This window comes from Saccharomyces cerevisiae, chromosome VIII, assembly GCF_000146045.2.
Source record: "Saccharomyces cerevisiae S288C chromosome VIII, complete sequence".
NCBI classification, from domain to species: domain Eukaryota; kingdom Fungi; phylum Ascomycota; class Saccharomycetes; order Saccharomycetales; family Saccharomycetaceae; genus Saccharomyces; species Saccharomyces cerevisiae.
Window position 1 is genome coordinate 302,744 of NC_001140.6, and position 22,736 is coordinate 325,479.

Sequence of the window (22,736 nt, forward strand, 5' to 3'; positions counted from 1 at the left end):
AATACCGCATTTTGCCGATGTCACTCACTGAGCAGATCGAGCAATTCGCCAGTAGGTTTCGCGATGATGATGCCACTCTACAATCGAGATATTCCACTCTATCGGAATTGTACGACATAATGGAATTACTGAATTCTCCTGAGGATTACCATTTTTTCTTACAAGCTGTGATACCTTTACTTCTAAACCAGCTAAAGGAAGTTCCTATTTCATATGATGCGCATTCACCGGAACAAAAGTTGAGAAACTCTATGCTTGATATTTTCAACAGGTGTCTCATGAACCAAACCTTTCAACCCTACGCAATGGAAGTGCTCGAGTTTTTACTTTCAGTACTACCAAAGGAAAACGAAGAAAATGGGATATTATGTATGAAAGTGCTGACGACACTTTTCAAATCATTCAAATCAATACTACAGGACAAACTCGACTCCTTCATACGAATAATTATTCAGATTTATAAAAATACACCAAACCTTATAAACCAGACGTTTTATGAAGCCGGGAAAGCAGAACAGGGTGATTTGGATTCACCAAAAGAACCACAGGCAGATGAACTTCTCGATGAATTCTCCAAAAATGATGAAGAAAAGGACTTTCCATCGAAACAATCATCCACGGAGCCAAGGTTTGAAAACTCTACCTCATCAAACGGGTTGAGGTCATCTATGTTTTCCTTTAAAATCCTTTCTGAATGCCCTATTACAATGGTCACTTTATATTCGTCTTACAAGCAGTTGACTAGCACCTCGCTTCCGGAATTCACTCCTCTTATTATGAATCTATTGAATATACAAATTAAACAACAACAGGAAGCGAGAGAACAGGCGGAATCACGGGGAGAACATTTCACTTCTATATCGACGGAGATTATCAACAGACCGGCTTACTGTGATTTTATATTAGCCCAGATCAAGGCCACGTCTTTCTTGGCTTACGTATTCATTAGAGGATACGCTCCTGAATTTTTGCAGGATTATGTGAATTTTGTTCCTGATTTAATCATAAGGCTTTTACAAGACTGCCCTTCTGAACTATCATCTGCTAGGAAGGAACTTTTGCATGCCACTAGACACATTCTATCTACAAACTACAAAAAGCTCTTTTTACCCAAATTGGACTATCTGTTTGACGAACGTATACTTATTGGTAACGGTTTTACTATGCATGAAACATTAAGGCCCCTGGCTTATAGTACTGTGGCAGATTTCATTCATAATATAAGATCTGAATTACAACTAAGTGAAATTGAAAAAACAATAAAGATTTACACTGGATATCTATTGGATGAGTCATTAGCCTTAACTGTACAAATCATGAGTGCAAAATTGCTGCTTAATTTAGTTGAAAGAATATTAAAATTGGGAAAGGAGAACCCACAAGAGGCCCCTAGAGCAAAGAAATTGTTAATGATAATCATTGACTCATATATGAATAGATTTAAAACCTTAAACAGACAGTACGATACAATAATGAAGTACTATGGAAGATACGAAACGCATAAGAAGGAGAAAGCAGAAAAGCTCAAAAACTCTATACAGGATAATGACAAAGAGAGTGAGGAATTTATGAGGAAGGTACTGGAACCATCCGATGACGACCATTTGATGCCACAGCCTAAAAAAGAAGATATCAATGATAGTCCCGATGTTGAAATGACAGAATCTGACAAAGTGGTGAAGAATGACGTTGAAATGTTTGACATAAAAAACTACGCACCTATATTATTACTACCCACACCAACAAATGATCCCATCAAGGATGCTTTTTACTTATACAGAACTTTAATGTCTTTCTTAAAAACAATAATTCATGACTTAAAAGTCTTTAACCCACCTCCTAACGAATATACGGTTGCTAATCCTAAATTGTGGGCTTCTGTTTCTAGAGTTTTTTCATATGAGGAAGTCATTGTTTTCAAGGATTTATTTCACGAATGTATTATTGGTTTGAAATTTTTTAAAGATCATAATGAAAAATTATCTCCAGAAACAACAAAAAAACATTTTGATATATCAATGCCCAGCCTACCGGTCTCAGCCACCAAAGATGCTCGTGAGTTAATGGACTATTTGGCATTTATGTTTATGCAGATGGATAATGCCACTTTTAATGAAATAATTGAACAGGAACTGCCATTTGTCTATGAAAGAATGCTGGAGGATTCTGGGCTGCTACATGTCGCGCAATCCTTTTTAACAAGTGAAATAACCTCCCCAAATTTTGCTGGCATCCTTTTAAGATTCTTGAAAGGGAAATTGAAAGATTTAGGAAACGTTGATTTTAACACTTCTAATGTCCTAATACGACTTTTCAAATTGTCCTTTATGTCCGTCAATCTTTTCCCCAATATCAATGAGGTTGTTCTTCTTCCACACTTAAACGATCTAATTCTAAACTCCCTGAAATACTCAACTACAGCAGAAGAGCCTCTAGTATACTTTTATCTTATTAGAACTCTTTTTAGAAGTATAGGTGGGGGCAGATTTGAAAACTTATATAGATCGATTAAGCCCATACTACAGGTGCTATTACAATCTTTAAACCAAATGATACTTACTGCACGATTGCCCCACGAGAGAGAACTTTATGTGGAATTATGCATCACTGTACCAGTTCGGTTAAGTGTGCTTGCTCCTTATTTGCCATTTTTGATGAAACCATTGGTATTTGCATTACAGCAATATCCTGATCTCGTTTCGCAGGGTTTAAGGACCTTAGAATTATGTATTGATAATTTGACCGCCGAGTATTTTGATCCTATAATCGAACCGGTAATCGATGACGTTTCGAAGGCCTTGTTTAACCTTCTGCAACCTCAACCATTTAATCATGCTATCAGCCACAACGTAGTCAGAATACTGGGCAAATTAGGAGGTAGAAATCGTCAATTTTTAAAGCCACCAACGGACCTCACGGAAAAAACGGAACTAGACATTGATGCGATAGCAGATTTCAAAATCAATGGTATGCCGGAAGATGTACCGCTTTCTGTAACGCCAGGAATCCAGTCCGCTTTGAATATATTGCAAAGCTACAAAAGTGATATTCACTACAGGAAGAGTGCTTACAAGTATCTAACCTGTGTACTACTGTTAATGACAAAATCATCAGCAGAGTTTCCTACGAATTACACGGAACTGTTGAAGACAGCAGTGAATTCTATAAAGCTAGAGAGGATTGGAATAGAAAAAAACTTTGATTTGGAACCAACTGTAAATAAGAGAGATTATTCGAACCAAGAAAATTTGTTTTTGAGGTTACTGGAGAGCGTTTTTTACGCAACTTCGATAAAGGAACTAAAAGATGACGCAATGGACCTACTGAATAACCTTTTGGATCATTTCTGCCTATTACAAGTAAACACTACGTTGCTTAATAAGAGAAACTATAATGGGACATTTAACATCGATCTAAAGAACCCAAACTTCATGCTAGATAGCTCATTGATTCTAGATGCTATTCCCTTTGCCCTTTCGTACTACATTCCAGAAGTTCGTGAGGTGGGTGTTTTGGCGTACAAAAGAATATACGAAAAAAGTTGTCTGATATATGGGGAGGAACTAGCTTTAAGTCACTCCTTCATACCGGAATTAGCTAAACAGTTTATCCATTTGTGTTACGACGAAACATATTACAACAAAAGAGGCGGTGTCTTGGGTATAAAAGTTCTCATTGATAATGTTAAGTCGTCCTCAGTTTTCCTAAAAAAGTATCAGTATAACCTAGCCAATGGTCTATTATTTGTGCTGAAGGACACTCAGAGCGAGGCCCCATCTGCTATAACAGATAGCGCTGAGAAATTACTAATAGATCTATTAAGTATTACGTTCGCGGATGTAAAAGAAGAGGATTTGGGTAACAAAGTCTTGGAGAACACACTGACGGACATAGTATGCGAATTAAGTAATGCAAATCCTAAGGTAAGAAATGCCTGCCAGAAGTCCTTACATACAATTTCAAACCTCACTGGAATTCCTATAGTAAAATTGATGGATCATTCCAAACAATTTCTTCTATCACCAATATTTGCAAAACCTTTAAGAGCATTACCTTTCACTATGCAAATCGGTAATGTCGATGCTATCACATTCTGTTTAAGTCTACCAAACACATTTCTAACATTTAATGAAGAACTGTTTAGGTTACTCCAAGAATCTATTGTCTTGGCAGATGCAGAAGATGAATCACTATCCACCAATATCCAAAAGACAACCGAATATAGTACTTCCGAGCAATTAGTACAATTAAGAATAGCGTGCATAAAATTACTTGCGATTGCTCTTAAAAATGAAGAATTTGCCACAGCTCAACAAGGAAACATCAGAATTCGAATTCTAGCTGTTTTTTTCAAAACAATGCTGAAAACTTCACCAGAAATTATTAATACTACATATGAAGCTTTGAAAGGTTCCTTAGCAGAAAACTCTAAATTGCCGAAAGAATTACTTCAGAACGGATTAAAACCTCTTTTAATGAATTTATCTGACCACCAAAAGCTGACGGTCCCTGGTCTGGATGCTTTATCGAAGCTTCTCGAGTTATTGATTGCATACTTTAAAGTAGAAATCGGAAGAAAGTTGTTAGATCACCTCACGGCATGGTGCCGTGTTGAAGTTCTTGACACATTATTTGGCCAAGATTTAGCAGAGCAGATGCCAACTAAAATAATAGTAAGCATTATTAATATATTTCATCTACTGCCACCACAAGCTGATATGTTTTTAAATGATTTGTTGCTCAAAGTTATGCTTCTAGAGAGAAAACTACGTCTTCAACTGGATTCTCCATTTCGTACACCACTAGCGAGGTACCTGAACCGTTTCCATAACCCCGTAACAGAGTACTTCAAGAAAAATATGACGTTAAGGCAATTAGTGCTTTTCATGTGCAATATTGTGCAAAGACCTGAAGCAAAGGAGCTGGCCGAAGATTTTGAGAAAGAACTCGACAACTTCTATGACTTTTACATTTCCAATATACCAAAAAACCAAGTACGTGTTGTTAGTTTTTTTACTAATATGGTTGATCTCTTTAATACAATGGTGATCACGAATGGGGACGAATGGCTAAAGAAAAAAGGCAACATGATTTTGAAATTAAAAGATATGCTGAACTTGACATTAAAAACAATAAAGGAAAACTCGTTTTACATCGACCATCTACAATTAAATCAAAGTATTGCAAAATTCCAAGCTCTTTACCTGCGTTTCACTGAATTATCCGAAAGGGATCAAAATCCTCTGCTCCTAGATTTCATTGATTTTTCTTTTTCAAATGGTATCAAAGCCTCATATTCCCTCAAGAAATTCATCTTCCATAATATAATAGCAAGTTCAAATAAAGAAAAGCAGAATAACTTCATAAATGATGCAACACTTTTCGTTCTATCTGACAAATGTTTGGATGCTAGAATATTTGTACTTAAAAATGTCATAAATTCAACTTTGATTTATGAAGTGGCAACATCTGGATCTTTGAAAAGCTATCTTGTGGAGGATAAAAAACCTAAATGGTTAGAGTTACTCCACAATAAAATTTGGAAGAACTCAAATGCAATTTTAGCATATGACGTTCTAGACCATCATGATTTATTCCGTTTTGAACTCTTACAACTGTCAGCAATTTTCATTAAGGCAGATCCAGAAATTATAGCCGAGATAAAGAAAGATATAATAAAATTCTGCTGGAATTTCATAAAGCTCGAAGATACCCTTATCAAACAATCCGCGTACCTGGTTACATCATATTTCATATCCAAGTTTGATTTCCCTATTAAAGTTGTCACCCAGGTTTTTGTTGCCCTATTACGTTCTTCTCATGTCGAAGCTAGGTACTTAGTTAAGCAATCGCTGGACGTTCTCACCCCTGTTCTCCATGAACGTATGAACGCAGCTGGGACGCCCGATACCTGGATTAACTGGGTTAAAAGGGTAATGGTAGAAAATTCTTCTAGTCAGAACAACATTTTATACCAATTTTTGATAAGCCACCCTGATTTATTTTTCAATTCAAGAGATTTGTTCATATCAAATATTATTCATCATATGAATAAGATAACGTTCATGTCAAATTCAAACTCTGATAGTCATACTTTAGCTATTGATTTGGCGTCATTAATTCTTTATTGGGAGAACAAGACCTTAGAAATTACGAATGTAAATAATACCAAGACCGATTCCGACGGAGATGTTGTAATGTCCGATTCTAAAAGTGATATTAATCCAGTTGAGGCTGACACAACCGCAATAATTGTAGACGCTAATAACAACTCGCCTATATCTTTACATTTACGCGAGGCTTGTACGGCGTTTTTGATAAGATACGTGTGTGCAAGTAATCACCGTGCCATAGAAACAGAACTAGGATTAAGAGCTATCAATATTTTATCAGAATTAATCTCAGATAAGCATTGGACAAACGTCAATGTTAAACTGGTTTACTTCGAGAAGTTTTTGATATTTCAAGATCTCGATTCCGAAAATATTCTTTACTACTGCATGAATGCTTTGGATGTGCTTTATGTATTCTTCAAAAATAAGACAAAAGAATGGATAATGGAAAACTTACCTACCATTCAAAATCTTCTAGAAAAATGTATCAAATCTGATCATCACGATGTACAGGAAGCTCTGCAAAAAGTTTTGCAGGTAATAATGAAGGCAATAAAAGCTCAGGGTGTATCAGTGATAATTGAAGAAGAAAGCCCTGGTAAGACATTTATCCAAATGTTAACCTCCGTGATAACTCAGGATCTTCAGGAAACCTCATCAGTTACAGCTGGTGTAACTCTAGCTTGGGTACTCTTCATGAACTTTCCGGATAACATCGTCCCATTATTAACGCCTTTGATGAAGACGTTCAGTAAGTTATGCAAAGATCACTTAAGCATTTCACAACCGAAGGACGCCATGGCTCTGGAAGAGGCAAGGATTACGACGAAACTTTTAGAGAAAGTTTTATATATATTATCTTTGAAAGTCTCACTCTTGGGTGACTCCCGTCGTCCTTTCCTCTCCACTGTGGCACTTCTGATTGATCACTCCATGGATCAAAATTTTTTGAGGAAAATTGTCAATATGTCCAGAAGCTGGATATTCAATACTGAAATTTTTCCAACTGTTAAAGAAAAAGCGGCTATATTAACGAAGATGCTGGCGTTTGAGATTAGAGGGGAACCTTCATTGTCAAAGCTATTCTACGAAATAGTCTTGAAACTATTTGATCAAGAACATTTTAATAACACAGAAATTACCGTTAGAATGGAACAACCTTTCCTCGTAGGAACGCGTGTTGAAGACATCGGTATAAGGAAAAGATTCATGACAATTTTGGATAATAGTTTGGAAAGAGATATCAAAGAGAGACTATATTATGTTATACGGGACCAAAACTGGGAATTTATTGCTGATTATCCATGGTTAAATCAAGCTTTACAATTACTATATGGTTCTTTTAATAGAGAGAAGGAATTATCTTTAAAGAACATTTATTGTTTGTCTCCACCATCGATTTTACAAGAGTACCTCCCAGAAAATGCTGAAATGGTAACCGAAGTAAACGATCTGGAATTATCAAACTTTGTTAAAGGTCATATAGCTTCCATGCAAGGTTTATGTCGAATAATCTCTTCGGATTTCATCGATTCTTTGATTGAAATATTTTACCAAGATCCAAAAGCAATTCATAGAGCGTGGGTTACGTTATTTCCCCAGGTATACAAAAGTATTCCAAAGAATGAAAAATACGGGTTTGTTCGATCTATCATTACATTGCTTTCTAAACCTTATCATACCAGACAAATTTCCTCTAGGACAAATGTGATTAATATGCTATTGGACTCAATAAGTAAAATTGAATCGTTAGAATTACCCCCTCATTTGGTCAAATACTTGGCGATATCATACAACGCTTGGTATCAATCGATTAACATCTTGGAATCCATTCAAAGCAATACTAGCATCGACAATACAAAAATTATCGAAGCCAACGAAGATGCGCTATTAGAACTATACGTCAATCTACAAGAAGAAGACATGTTTTATGGTCTTTGGAGACGTAGAGCAAAATACACAGAGACTAACATTGGTTTATCATATGAACAAATTGGCCTTTGGGACAAAGCTCAACAACTTTATGAAGTGGCACAGGTCAAAGCTCGTAGTGGTGCCTTGCCCTACTCACAGTCTGAGTATGCACTATGGGAAGATAACTGGATACAGTGTGCTGAAAAATTACAACATTGGGACGTATTAACTGAATTAGCGAAGCATGAAGGGTTCACGGACTTATTATTAGAATGTGGTTGGCGTGTTGCTGATTGGAACAGTGATCGTGATGCACTTGAGCAATCAGTAAAAAGCGTTATGGACGTTCCAACTCCACGAAGGCAAATGTTTAAGACCTTTTTGGCTCTTCAAAATTTCGCAGAAAGCAGAAAAGGAGATCAAGAAGTTAGAAAGCTATGCGATGAAGGAATACAATTAAGTCTAATAAAGTGGGTGTCTCTGCCAATTAGATATACACCAGCTCATAAGTGGCTATTACATGGGTTTCAACAGTACATGGAATTTTTGGAAGCGACACAGATATATGCTAACTTGCATACAACAACAGTACAGAATCTGGATTCTAAAGCCCAAGAGATTAAGCGCATCTTGCAAGCTTGGAGAGACCGTCTACCAAACACATGGGATGATGTCAATATGTGGAATGACCTAGTAACATGGAGACAACATGCATTCCAGGTTATTAACAACGCATATCTCCCATTAATACCGGCACTTCAACAATCAAACAGTAATAGCAATATTAATACTCATGCATATAGGGGATATCATGAAATTGCCTGGGTAATCAACAGGTTTGCACATGTTGCAAGGAAGCACAACATGCCTGACGTGTGTATCAGTCAGCTGGCACGTATTTACACCCTACCGAATATAGAAATTCAGGAGGCTTTCCTAAAGTTAAGGGAGCAAGCTAAATGTCATTACCAAAACATGAACGAATTAACAACGGGTCTGGATGTTATTAGTAATACTAATTTGGTTTACTTTGGTACTGTCCAAAAAGCTGAATTCTTCACATTGAAGGGTATGTTTTTGTCTAAATTACGCGCATATGAAGAGGCAAATCAAGCCTTTGCAACAGCTGTTCAGATAGACTTGAACTTGGCTAAAGCATGGGCCCAATGGGGTTTCTTCAATGACCGTCGTTTGTCAGAAGAGCCAAACAACATTAGTTTTGCTAGTAATGCAATAAGCTGTTATTTACAAGCCGCCGGCCTGTATAAGAACTCGAAGATTAGGGAGTTATTGTGCAGGATTTTATGGCTCATCAGTATAGATGATGCTTCGGGCATGCTCACAAACGCATTTGACTCCTTTAGAGGCGAAATACCCGTTTGGTACTGGATTACTTTCATTCCTCAACTATTAACCTCTCTATCACATAAGGAGGCCAATATGGTTCGTCATATCTTAATCAGAATTGCTAAAAGTTATCCTCAAGCTCTTCACTTCCAATTAAGAACGACAAAGGAAGATTTCGCCGTTATCCAACGACAGACAATGGCTGTTATGGGGGATAAACCAGATACAAACGATCGGAATGGACGGCGCCAGCCTTGGGAATATTTACAAGAGTTAAACAATATTCTAAAGACAGCTTATCCATTGTTGGCCTTATCCTTAGAGTCTCTTGTTGCCCAAATAAACGACCGTTTCAAATCTACTACTGACGAAGATCTTTTCAGGTTGATAAATGTCCTATTGATCGATGGAACGCTGAACTACAATCGCTTACCATTTCCTAGGAAAAATCCAAAACTTCCTGAAAATACAGAAAAAAATTTGGTCAAATTTTCTACAACTTTGTTGGCGCCTTATATAAGACCAAAGTTCAATGCCGACTTTATTGACAATAAACCGGATTACGAAACTTATATCAAGAGATTACGTTACTGGCGAAGGAGGTTGGAAAACAAGCTTGATAGAGCATCAAAAAAAGAAAATCTAGAAGTATTATGTCCACATTTAAGCAACTTCCATCACCAAAAATTCGAGGATATTGAAATTCCTGGCCAGTATCTTTTGAACAAGGATAATAATGTTCACTTTATTAAAATTGCCAGATTTTTACCCACGGTCGATTTTGTTCGCGGAACACATTCTTCATATAGGCGTTTAATGATTCGGGGCCATGATGGCAGTGTACATTCATTTGCTGTTCAATATCCAGCTGTTCGCCATTCAAGAAGAGAAGAAAGGATGTTTCAATTGTACAGATTATTCAACAAGTCATTATCCAAGAATGTGGAAACAAGACGTCGCAGTATACAGTTCAATCTACCAATAGCAATCCCGCTATCTCCACAAGTCCGTATCATGAATGATAGTGTTTCTTTTACTACCCTTCATGAAATTCACAATGAATTTTGCAAGAAAAAAGGATTTGACCCGGATGATATCCAAGATTTTATGGCAGATAAACTAAACGCAGCGCATGATGATGCTCTGCCTGCGCCAGATATGACCATATTGAAAGTTGAAATTTTCAATTCAATTCAAACAATGTTTGTACCATCAAATGTTTTAAAAGACCATTTTACCTCGTTGTTTACTCAATTTGAAGATTTCTGGTTATTCCGTAAACAATTTGCGTCACAATACAGTTCGTTTGTCTTCATGTCTTACATGATGATGATCAATAACCGTACTCCTCACAAAATCCATGTTGACAAAACCTCTGGTAATGTATTTACTTTAGAAATGTTACCCTCAAGATTTCCATATGAAAGGGTGAAACCATTGCTAAAGAATCATGACTTAAGTCTTCCACCAGATTCTCCGATATTTCATAATAATGAACCAGTTCCATTCAGACTGACGCCTAATATTCAATCTTTGATAGGTGATTCTGCTTTAGAAGGTATATTTGCGGTAAATTTATTTACCATATCACGTGCATTAATTGAACCTGATAATGAACTGAACACATACTTGGCCCTATTCATCCGTGACGAGATCATATCATGGTTTAGCAACCTTCACCGGCCAATCATTGAAAATCCACAGTTACGTGAGATGGTTCAAACCAACGTTGACCTAATTATTAGAAAGGTGGCACAATTGGGCCATTTGAATTCAACACCTACAGTCACAACCCAGTTCATCCTAGACTGTATTGGCAGCGCTGTCAGTCCAAGAAACTTAGCAAGAACAGACGTGAACTTCATGCCATGGTTCTAGAGCTGATACATGGGTTAGTTTCCGGCCTTTTCTCTGTATTTAATGAAGGTAGAGAAAGCCTCAAAAAATATGTACTATATAAAAAATTAAAATGTTTTACTTTTTATTAAAGTTGCCTAATCAAAATCCCAAAAAGTTGTATAATTTTTTTTCGAACTTGGAGAGAGGATTTGCCGAAACTTTAACACCATCTCGAATCCACACCCCGTATGAACCCATTAGGTTTGCCATCAAGATGTCAGTAAAAAGCCTATCTCCAACAACAGCAACCTCTTTTGGATTTGTTATGGTTTTGTTTCTATAAAAATAATCTAATATTTCGTTGTGACAACCTGGTTTCTTTGTAGAGTGCCGCAAAACAGGTATACCTGTCTTATCTTCCAAAAGTTTTGCTTGCGAATAGTCCTTATCAGAATTGGAACCGGCGGTATTGCTAACAATCAAGAGTGCTTTGTTAGAGTATTTCGACCTTAAGGTTTCCCAGTGTTGCAAGTAATCTGGCCATATTTTGTCATCATGAGGGAAGGCGATGCAGTTGTCCTTATCCAAGACCACGGCCTTTATAGAATCGTGGATTGGTATAGGAAGATCGTTAAAAGTGGGGACAACTAGACTAGGCTTACACAGTGATGGGTTATAAAGCAACCGGAGCGTATTTAAGGTGCCACTGATGTTCATGACTAGGTAGAGGAGACGATGTAATGTAACTGCCGCCTTTCAGTTTGGCCCCATATATATATATATATAAACAGACGGATAATTATATCATATTAAATGCGATAGCATAAATTTCTCGATGCGCATTGGTAAATTGTAGCATGGCGCGAAGTCTCTCATGGATAATTTTGCAAAGAATCGATGTATATAACGAACCATAATCAAGATACTTGCTGGGATGGCTTTTTCTGGATCTCTTGCACTTTTTTGAGCAGTTGTGGTGACGTCTGTTTCACGTTGTCCTTTTTATTAGTAATCTTCTCATCTACAATAGTTTTTTTTGTGAAAAAAAACTGAATAAGAATATACCCAACCAAAATTGTGAAAATCAGCTGTAATAAACCTCTGTTATTCTCAATTAATTGTGAATCAAATATTGAGACATACTCCGAAGGTGGCTCTGAAAATCGTGGAGTATAGTCATTAAACGACAGACGAGGCACATCCAAAACTCTATTATTTTGTTCCACTTCACCCACTCTGGATTTTATGTCAAAGATATCTGGAAATATTTGGATAGGGATGATCGACTCGTGAGCCAGCGTAGTTCCTGGGTTTAACGAGGTGTAAATGACATTTTGTTCTGGCGACGGAATCTGCGCCAGTATAGTCCTCAAATACTTGTCATAATGGCGGAATGCTTCTTTACGTTCATTAGTGTCCTCTGGTAACTTAGGGTACTCTATTATAATCACTCTTTTTTCGCTATCAATAAAGGGCTGGAAATCTTCTGTATTATTACCTCGTAAGTTCAACACCTGGTCTACGTTACAATACTCCTTTACAAACTCTGCAAGATCATAGTATAAATCTTGAGGCAATAGGTCTACCTTTTCGAACTTAATCGCGGTTGAACTCCGTCTTATATATCTCTGTAACGAAACAAACTCTGTTTCAAATTCCAAGAAGTCCAATTTCCTCAGGCCTGGTTGATTAATAAACACATAAGTGTCAGCATTACATACACCTAAGAATTTCTCAGCCGCTTCAATAAAGGTGTCTCTTGGTAAAGTCACAGCCCTATCATAATCCTCTTGATACTTTAAAATACCGGGAGTTCTATCCAAAAGTACAAATATGTGTATAACATCTAGTTAGTAAGAAAAATGAAAGTTACTAAAGATTAATGTTTCTTGTTCTACATACAGTTTGTAAGAGAAGAATATTGCAGGAACATTGGTCTGGTTTTGCAATTCCTCCGAAGCACAAAAGCTTCCACACATAATAAGCAACAAATATTTCAACACAGTTTGCATCTTGCCTTGCTACTCCTAATTAGTATGCGCCTACGTTTCCTAACTACAAAACAGATAGGTATAACCTGCAACTTAACCTCCGCTGCTGATATTCTTGGCCGTAGTTAAGAGAGGTTTACATTACTACAGAGCTAACCCGTGTTGCATGATATCATCGATATAATTAAAGAATGCACATATGTCAGCGGTACTATCGCATACAATGCTCTATCAGAACTCTAGATAACGTTAGAACATATCCTCCCAGGTTTCGCCACATCTGTGGCCTCGTTACTCTATTCGTTTCACTCTTTCTTATCTATTTACAGCCCATCGAGCAACATTATCATGCCACACGTCGATCTCAGGCCGATCTGACAATCTTTAAAGGCATCAACAAGAGCAGCAGCTTGCCGACGTGGCAAAAGTCAAAGAAGAACAGAGGCAACTCGTCCTACGTGAAGCCACATACAACAAGTTAGGAACTATTAGGCGGAACCGCTTTCTAAGGAGCTTACTACTTTTAACAGTACTACTTTTAACAGTACACAGATAAAGAAACAAAAAGTATAAATTTGGGCGCCATCGACTGGCAAGCAAAACACGTATAGAGAACAGGCAGTAATGACGACGAAGCCACAAAATAGTAAGCAGGGTTTAGCCGAAGGAGAGATGGATGTGAGTTCACTTTTCAAGAGAACGGAAGTTATTGGGCGAGGGAAATTTGGTGTGGTTTATAAGGGCTATAACGTGAAGACTGGACGAGTGTATGCTATCAAAGTCTTAAATTTAGATTCTGATTCTGACGAGGTGGAGGATGTGCAGCGAGAAATTCAGTTTTTGGCCTCCTTGAAACAGATTTCCAATATCACGCGGTATTATGGGTCGTATTTGAAAGACACAAGCCTTTGGATCATAATGGAACACTGCGCTGGTGGTTCACTGCGTTCGTTGTTAAGGCCAGGCAAAATCGATGAAAAGTACATTGGGGTTATTATGAGAGAACTGCTTGTAGCATTAAAATGCATTCATAAAGATAACGTCATTCATCGAGATATCAAAGCAGCAAACGTTCTGATCACTAACGAAGGTAATGTTAAACTATGCGATTTTGGTGTCGCTGCACAAGTAAACCAAACTTCTTTACGACGTCAAACTATGGCTGGGACCCCCTACTGGATGGCTCCAGAAGTGATCATGGAAGGCGTTTATTACGACACTAAAGTAGATATATGGTCTTTAGGTATTACAACGTACGAGATTGCCACCGGAAATCCGCCATACTGCGATGTGGAGGCCCTAAGGGCAATGCAACTAATCATCAAATCGAAACCACCGAGGCTTGAGGACAGATCATACAGTACATCTTTGAAAGAATTTATTGCGCTTTGTCTTGATGAGGATCCAAAGGAGAGATTGTCAGCAGACGATCTTTTAAAATCAAAATTTATCAGGGCCCACAAGGCGACGCCAACGTCCATTTTGAAAGAACTAATATCACGATATCTACTATTTAGGGACAAGAATAAAAACAAATATAAAATAGAGGGCAGTATACCGGAAAATGAGCCATCAAAACCCAGTGAAGCTCCAAAACCATCACAAAATGGCGGGGGTGATGAAGCACAAAAGTCAATAGCATCAAATGATAATGAAATTAAGAGAGTGAACGAAGGCGATGTGGAAATGAAATGGGATTTTGATTCATTGAGTTCGTCGGATTATATTATTGAAAATAATATCAACCTCGATGCTTTGGCTGAGGACAACAACGAGTGGGCTACTGCCCAACATGACCTGTTCAACTATGCATACCCTGACGAAGATTCTTATTACTTTGACCCTACAAGTCATAATACTAGACCCTTTGTTTATCAAGGGACAACGATAGGAAAGGGCTATCCTGGTACAATAGCTCAAAATTCTACTTTGAATGCACCAGTAACAAATAACTATACGAACTCAAAATACCCTTCCAAAATGGTAGCTGGAACTACAAACACCTCTGGAACACATACGGCCGGTCCAATGACATCATCTAAGAGGCTGGAAAGTAAGGCTCCAAAACAATTACTTGAACTTTTTGAAGACAATGAAATTATTACTGCTGAAAATGATGTCAATACAGAAGCTCCTAAAATAAGCAAATCCATTTCATCTCTAAATGCTGGTAATAGTTCACGAGATGATTTCATTCCCTCAATATCCAACGAGGTCAACGGAAATATCAATAATAATAAAATGCGACCACACCTTCCACCTTTATCCAGTGGGAACAATTATTATAGCCAGAGTACACCTGCTTTGCCGCTACTCCAAACAAAATTTAACAAGACGTCAAAGGGCCCTCCAACAAGTGGATTAACTACTGCTCCAACGTCTATTGAAATAGAAATTCCTGAAGAACTACCGAATAGTGCTCTACCAACGCCTGCGAGCGCAGATCCGGTTTTAATACCAAGCACAAAGGCCAGGTCATCTACAGTGACGGCTGGCACTCCTTCGTCATCTAGCTCAATACAATATAAATCACCTTCAAACGTGCCCAGGCGGTTGACAGTCAGTAACAATAGGCCAGAACATTGCCCAAGCACCATAACAAATCAAAAATTGGGGTCCGCAGTTGCTTCTAATTCCGGAATCAGCTCCACTCCGAACAACAGTAATAACTATAACAACAACACTGATAGTGAGAACTCAAGAGGAAGCAGCGGTAGTAACACTGCAAATAGCACACAAATGGGCATAACCAATCCAGGTAATGTAACAAAGTTATCTACTCATAAGGCTTCTTCACCCTCAAGGCCACTATTTGGAGTTGGAACTTCTCCCAATAGAAAGCCTGCCGGTTCCCCAACCCAAAACATTGGTCATAATTCTACTCACACGAACCTCGCGCCTCCTCCTACGATGAAACCAATGGCCAATAGCAAAGATAACAAGGACATTCTCTTGCAACCTCTGAACAGCATACCTAGTTCTTCTACACTTAACACTATTAGTGGTAATAGCAGCAATAATTTAACCTCATCAAACTACTTTTCCAACGAAAAGGAAGGCTCAAGGGTCAATGGTGACTTTAAACGCAACAACCCAAACTTAAAACTACAAATGCCACTACCTACACCTGTTGTGAGAAATAAACTTCTTGATCCAAATACAGCAACCTCACAGAATAACAATGGCATGCCGGGGAGCGCTGGCATATCCACGAACGAAAATATTAATCAATTTGGATTTAACACAAGCAGTGCGTCCAACATCCCTGTCTCAATGACTCCAATTAGTGAGAAACACATTGATTTTGGGGGCAAGATCAAGAGAAGTCAAAGCATTTCTAACAGGAAGAACTCTTCTGCCTCGGAACACCCATTGAATATTCTTGGCTCATCTGTTTCCGGCAATGTTTCCGGTATCGGTAACAACAATGTTGGCTCTAACAACAACAGCGGCCCTAATAACAGTGTTCCTCTTTCTGCTAATACAGGAAACACTACTATCAAAGCCAATTCTACGACTATCGCAACTTCAAGTTCTGCCGCGGCATCAACGACTGCACCAATTTCACAACAGACTATTCCATCCGGAACACAATTCAATCATATTCTGAGTTCCGCCGCAACAGCTGCAAACTCGGTTAATTCTTTAGGCTTTGGCATGTGTCCTCCTCCACAGAGTTTACAAATGGAAATGTTCTTGGACTTAGAATCGTTTCTGCCAGGAAAACAGAGGCGGGTAGACAGGAAACCCCAGGTTCTGAAAGAACTGGAAAATCTTTTACAAATGTTCGAAGAAGGTTTGCCCTGCATTGAACACGCTTTAAAGGAACAACTTATTTCAACGCCTATCAAGGATAATGAGCATTAAAAGCATCGTCTAGTTTATTCTTTTGTTTATGTACATATTCAAGAAAAATAAGCAAGATGTAAGAAAAGTGAAAGTATATATTTTCTACAGAACTTAACAAGTCCCTTTAAGCACCACATGGAACTCGACTGCGCAAGGTTAGCGCTTTACGGACTTTATTGCTATTCTAGTTCAAAGAAAGCAAATGGCGCAGTTACCAAACCTCGCCATTTGTTTTTTCCGTTATTTTTTCTTCTTATAAACGCGCCTAGAAGAAAAAACCGTGCGAAGCGCAAATCCTGAGAAAGCGCTAAGGAGGTTTCAACCAATGTTTACCACTTGAAATTTTAGCATTCTCATCACTGTAAGAGAGATAATTATCCTGTAAACATTCCAAAATACCTTTTGTAACGCTGATTGTTGTATTTGTTACCCCAGAATTGCCATATATAGTGGAGAAGAAATCGAAAAGGTCATATACAGCAGAACCAAAAAAAATAATACATTCGTTGATCCTTTACCGTTTTCAAGAGTGAAACGTGATCGTGTTTATACTTTTTCGACTCAAATTTGTCCTTATCTTTAGTTAATACGGTCTAACTTGCCACGCTACTCAAGAAATGACCTCGATTCAGGAGCGAGGCACAAGCGCTCATCTGCATTCGCTTAAAGAAGGTGAGGCTAGTGATCGTTCCAGCGAGATGCTTCCTAAACAAAGAAGTATCATAGGATCCCACGTGCAACGTCCACCGTCTCAAACAACTTTAGGAAGGTCAAGGGCTGGAAGCAATACAATGAATAAAGTTTCAGGCTTAGATATTGCTCGAAGACCAAGTGAGAATTTATTATCAAACATGAACTGTAGCGACAACGGCAATGGGGGAAATATGCTAAATTCATTCGTTAACTCGGCTTTACCACCGCCAAAAGTCAACCCTGCTCAAACAAGACGTGAACGTCCCGCTTCAAATAGCTCAATAGGTACCAAGACTACCGAGGTATTTTCATCCACTTCTGCATCTTCCTCCTTGGGAGATACCAGCGATGAGGGAGAAGGCAGTGATGCCGACAAATCTAAAATAAATACTTTTCCCAGCATATTGATGGAAAAGGCTACTCAAGGTAGAGGCGCTGATGGAAATGGAATGAGAAGCGCAAGCAATAATACCATTGTGGAAGCAACTACGGACGGTTCCAAAATGGCACTGCAAAAAAGCATGTCGTTTGATGATACAGCCGCAGAGAAAACTATGAATAAATCTAGACATTCTTACCAAGAACAGTTCTCCTCGAAGAAAAGCCAGTCATCTTTACTGAACAGCAAGCAAAGATCACGTGCTAAATCGCAAACATGCTCGTCTACGGGTTATAACAACAGCAGCATTCTGAAAACGTTTGGCATAAGCTCCAAAATTTCTAATTCAAGTGATCGGATAGAGGCTTCGTCATTAGAATTTAACGTTCCATCTCAGAAACCTTTGAATTGCAAGCCATTAACTCCGTCTCAGAAATACAGACTTCGTAAAGAGCAATCGGAGATGAATTTAAGAAATACAATCAAAAGAAAAGAGAAATTTTATGATAGTCAAGAACAAATTCTTGAGTTACAAGAGGGAGACGTTGATGATTCGTTGATTTGGAACGTTCCTATGGCATCATTATCTACTAATTCATTTCTAGCGTCTGCTAAGCCCGATGATATGAATAACTTGGCTGGCAAGAATGACTTATCAGAATATACCGGAGGTTTGGTAAATGATAACTCTGAAATTTCTTATACAAAACAAAATCATAGGTACTCGAACATCTCTTTTGCGAGTACAACATCAAACGCCTCATTATTGGACTTTAATGAGATGCCTACGTCTCCGATTCCAGGTTTGAACAAAGTAACTGATTTTCAGTTCATTCAAGACACAACCAAGAGTCTAGCCTCTGTTTATTTGCATTCTTCCAATAGGCTTTCAAGATCTAAGCTGTCCGAAAGAACAAAGTCTTCCGATTTCTTGCCAATTGAACTAAAAGAAGCTCAAAATCAAGGCATGGAAGATTTGATACTTGTCTCGGAGAACAAACTAGATGTGGTCAGCCATTCAAGACCGAGTTGGTTACCACCCAAGGATCGCCAGGAAAAAAAGCTTCATGAAAGGCAAATTAACAAAAGCATGAGTGTTGCTTCCCTTGACCAACTAGGAAAAAATAAAGACAGAGAAGAAAAGTTGATTAGAGATGAAACAAATAGGCAAAAATATGTGTTATTATTGGACAGAGATATAACTAGAAACTCCTCCTTACAAAGCCTAAGTAAAATGGTTTGGGACACTCCATTTAGTGACGAAACTAGGTCAACAATTTACAGCGAAATTTTACAGAGCAAGACTAGGTTTATTACCAAAAACTATATTCAACCATTTCATGAGCTACAGGAGCTTTTAACAAAAATGGGAGACTTTCCTAAAAACAAGGAAATTGAAATATCGCAGCTAATCGAAACAAGTTTGAGGCGAAAAGTGAGCGGTTTACATGATATATGTCCTGATTTGATGCTTTTATTGAAGATAAAATCTATCTCATCACAGGGTATAGTCACCGGTGATGAACTCCTTTTCCATCATTTCTTGGTGAGTGAATCATTTCAGAACCTGGGGCTAAACGAGATTTGGAATATTGTTAATTTAGTACAAATGACGTGTTTTAATGATCTTTGTAAAGAAAAGTTCGATGCAAAGGTTTTAGAACGTAAGGGTGTCGTAGCCGGTTATTTATCGCAAAACGAGGAGTTCAAGGATGAATTTAATACGGAGTGTATAAACTCTACCACCTGGTGGAACATCCTAGAACGTATTGATCATAAGCTTTTTATGTGGATCATGGATATTATAGTAGTCAACAATTCCCAGAGCTACAAAAATAGCCCAATCAACGAAGATGAGTTTGTTAACAAGGATTGGGAATATTACCGCTCGAAGAAAGTGGTAATAAACTACAAGATCTTGATTTCATTTGCATTAAATGTATTGTTAAATTACCACTTTGGATTCACTGATTTAAGAAGTCTTTGTAACGTGAATGACCAGAGATTTTGCATTCCAGTATTCATCAATGATGAATTCGTAGACGCAGATACTGTAAATGCCGTGTTCATCAAGAAATGGGCGCATTACTACAAGAAGTTTTGATATTTTTTGTAACTGTAATTTCACTCATGCACAAGAAAAAAAAAACTGGATTAAAAGGGAGCCCAAGGAAAACTCCTCAGCATATATTTAGAAGTCTCCTCAGCATATAGTTGTTTGTTTTCTTTACACATTCACTGTTTAATAAAACTTTTATAATATTTCATTATCGGAACTCTAGATTCTATACTTGTTTCCCAATTGTTGCTGGTAGTAAACGTATACGTCATAAAAGGGAAAAGCCACATGCGGAAGAATTTTATGGAAAAAAAAAAAACCTCGAAGTTACTACTTCTAGGGGGCCTATCAAGTAAATTACTCCTGGTACACTGAAGTATATAAGGGATATAGAAGCAAATAGTTGTCAGTGCAATCCTTCAAGACGATTGGGAAAATACTGTAATATAAATCGTAAAGGAAAATTGGAAATTTTTTAAAGATGTCTTCACTGGTTACTCTTAATAACGGTCTGAAAATGCCCCTAGTCGGCTTAGGGTGCTGGAAAATTGACAAAAAAGTCTGTGCGAATCAAATTTATGAAGCTATCAAATTAGGCTACCGTTTATTCGATGGTGCTTGCGACTACGGCAACGAAAAGGAAGTTGGTGAAGGTATCAGGAAAGCCATCTCCGAAGGTCTTGTTTCTAGAAAGGATATATTTGTTGTTTCAAAGTTATGGAACAATTTTCACCATCCTGATCATGTAAAATTAGCTTTAAAGAAGACCTTAAGCGATATGGGACTTGATTATTTAGACCTGTATTATATTCACTTCCCAATCGCCTTCAAATATGTTCCATTTGAAGAGAAATACCCTCCAGGATTCTATACGGGCGCAGATGACGAGAAGAAAGGTCACATCACCGAAGCACATGTACCAATCATAGATACGTACCGGGCTCTGGAAGAATGTGTTGATGAAGGCTTGATTAAGTCTATTGGTGTTTCCAACTTTCAGGGAAGCTTGATTCAAGATTTATTACGTGGTTGTAGAATCAAGCCCGTGGCTTTGCAAATTGAACACCATCCTTATTTGACTCAAGAACACCTAGTTGAGTTTTGTAAATTACACGATATCCAAGTAGTTGCTTACTCCTCCTTCGGTCCTCAATCATTCATTGAGATGGACTTACAGTTGGCAAAAACCACGCCAACTCTGTTCGAGAATGATGTAATCAAGAAGGTCTCACAAAACCATCCAGGCAGTACCACTTCCCAAGTATTGCTTAGATGGGCAACTCAGAGAGGCATTGCCGTCATTCCAAAATCTTCCAAGAAGGAAAGGTTACTTGGCAACCTAGAAATCGAAAAAAAGTTCACTTTAACGGAGCAAGAATTGAAGGATATTTCTGCACTAAATGCCAACATCAGATTTAATGATCCATGGACCTGGTTGGATGGTAAATTCCCCACTTTTGCCTGATCCAGCCAGTAAAATCCATACTCAACGACGATATGAACAAATTTCCCTCATTCCGATGCTGTATATGTGTATAAATTTTTACATGCTCTTCTGTTTAGACACAGAACAGCTTTAAATAAAATGTTGGATATACTTTTTCTGCCTGTGGTGTCATCCACGCTTTTAATTCATCTCTTGTATGGTTGACAATTTGGCTATTTTTTAACAGAACCCAACGGTAATTGAAATTAAAAGGGAAACGAGTGGGGGCGATGAGTGAGTGATACTAAAATAGACACCAAGAGAGCAAAGCGGTCCCAAAATCATTTGAGTAACCGGATATCTATCGGGATATTAATAGCAGCTTCCATTTCAACTAAAACAACAGCAAGATATGAGCGACAAGATATCCTTTCTACCTCCCGAACCCATCCAACTACTTGACGAAGACTCCACGGAGCCTGAACTCGACATTGACTCACAACAAGAAAATGAGGGACCCATCAGTGCGTCAAACAGCAATGATAGCACTAGCCATAGTAATGATTGCGGTGCCACAATTACCAGAACAAGACCTAGACGAAGCAGTTCTATCAATGCAAACTTTAGTTTTCAAAAGGCTCATGTCAGCGATTGCACCATAGTCAATGGCGACCATGGAACAAAGTTTGCTGTCTGGAGAATTACCGTATTTCTTGAACCCAACTTGAAGGCTTTTGCGGCCAAGAGGGAAAGCTATAAAATCCAAACCTATAAACGATACTCCGATTTCGTCAGATTACGAGAGAATTTGCTCACAAGAATCAAGACAGCGAAACCTGAGAAACTTAACTGTTTGCAGATTCCACACCTTCCCCCTTCAGTGCAGTGGTACAGTTCTTGGAAATATCAAGAAGTGAATCTGAACAAGGACTGGCTGGCAAAAAGACAGAGAGGGCTCGAGTACTTCCTCAATCACATCATCCTTAACAGCAGCCTCGTAGAAATGACCAAAGATATACTCATACAGTTTCTAGAGCCTTCAAAACGAGTTGCATAGCTCACCATCCCTATCCAACCGACTATTCTTCTCATCGACTACTACTATCCCATTTAACTCGGGCGCGTT

The 22,736-nt window shown here is 38.1% G+C and overlaps 7 protein-coding genes across 7 annotated transcripts; 5 read left to right on the plus strand and 2 right to left on the minus strand.

The window, feature by feature from the left end:
- Window positions 1–17: 17 nt before the first annotated feature.
- TRA1 (histone acetyltransferase TRA1) lies at window positions 18–11,252 on the plus strand (the record flags this gene model as incomplete). Its single annotated transcript, NM_001179229.1, has 1 exon — window positions 18–11,252. The coding sequence occupies one exon, from the start codon at window positions 18–20 to the stop codon at window positions 11,250–11,252; it is 11,235 nt and encodes a 3,744-aa protein (NP_011967.1).
- A 120-nt stretch (window positions 11,253–11,372) lies between these two features.
- On the minus strand, window positions 11,373–11,930 carry GEP4 (phosphatidylglycerophosphatase; the record flags this gene model as incomplete). The annotated part of the gene is made up of 1 exon (NM_001179230.1): window positions 11,373–11,930. The coding sequence occupies one exon, from the start codon at window positions 11,928–11,930 to the stop codon at window positions 11,373–11,375; it is 558 nt and encodes a 185-aa protein (NP_011968.1).
- A 200-nt stretch (window positions 11,931–12,130) lies between these two features.
- BIG1 (Big1p) lies at window positions 12,131–13,225 on the minus strand (the record flags this gene model as incomplete). The annotated part of the gene is made up of 2 exons (NM_001179231.1): window positions 12,131–13,028; window positions 13,116–13,225. The coding sequence occupies 2 exons, from the start codon at window positions 13,223–13,225 to the stop codon at window positions 12,131–12,133; spliced, it is 1,008 nt and encodes a 335-aa protein (NP_011969.1).
- A 603-nt stretch (window positions 13,226–13,828) lies between these two features.
- KIC1 (putative serine/threonine protein kinase KIC1) lies at window positions 13,829–17,071 on the plus strand (the record flags this gene model as incomplete). The annotated part of the gene is made up of 1 exon (NM_001179232.1): window positions 13,829–17,071. The coding sequence occupies one exon, from the start codon at window positions 13,829–13,831 to the stop codon at window positions 17,069–17,071; it is 3,243 nt and encodes a 1,080-aa protein (NP_011970.1).
- Window positions 17,072–17,670: 599 nt separating this feature from the next.
- SBE22 (Sbe22p) lies at window positions 17,671–20,229 on the plus strand (the record flags this gene model as incomplete). The annotated part of the gene is made up of 1 exon (NM_001179233.1): window positions 17,671–20,229. One exon carries the CDS (start codon window positions 17,671–17,673, stop codon window positions 20,227–20,229), a length of 2,559 nt encoding a protein of 852 aa, NP_011971.1.
- A 436-nt stretch (window positions 20,230–20,665) lies between these two features.
- Window positions 20,666–21,649, plus strand: GRE3 (trifunctional aldehyde reductase/xylose reductase/glucose 1-dehydrogenase (NADP(+)); the record flags this gene model as incomplete). Its single annotated transcript, NM_001179234.1, has 1 exon — window positions 20,666–21,649. One exon carries the CDS (start codon window positions 20,666–20,668, stop codon window positions 21,647–21,649), a length of 984 nt encoding a protein of 327 aa, NP_011972.1.
- Window positions 21,650–22,022: 373 nt separating this feature from the next.
- On the plus strand, window positions 22,023–22,667 carry YPT35 (Ypt35p; the record flags this gene model as incomplete). Its single annotated transcript, NM_001179235.1, has 1 exon — window positions 22,023–22,667. One exon carries the CDS (start codon window positions 22,023–22,025, stop codon window positions 22,665–22,667), a length of 645 nt encoding a protein of 214 aa, NP_011973.1.
- Window positions 22,668–22,736: the final 69 nt, after the last annotated feature.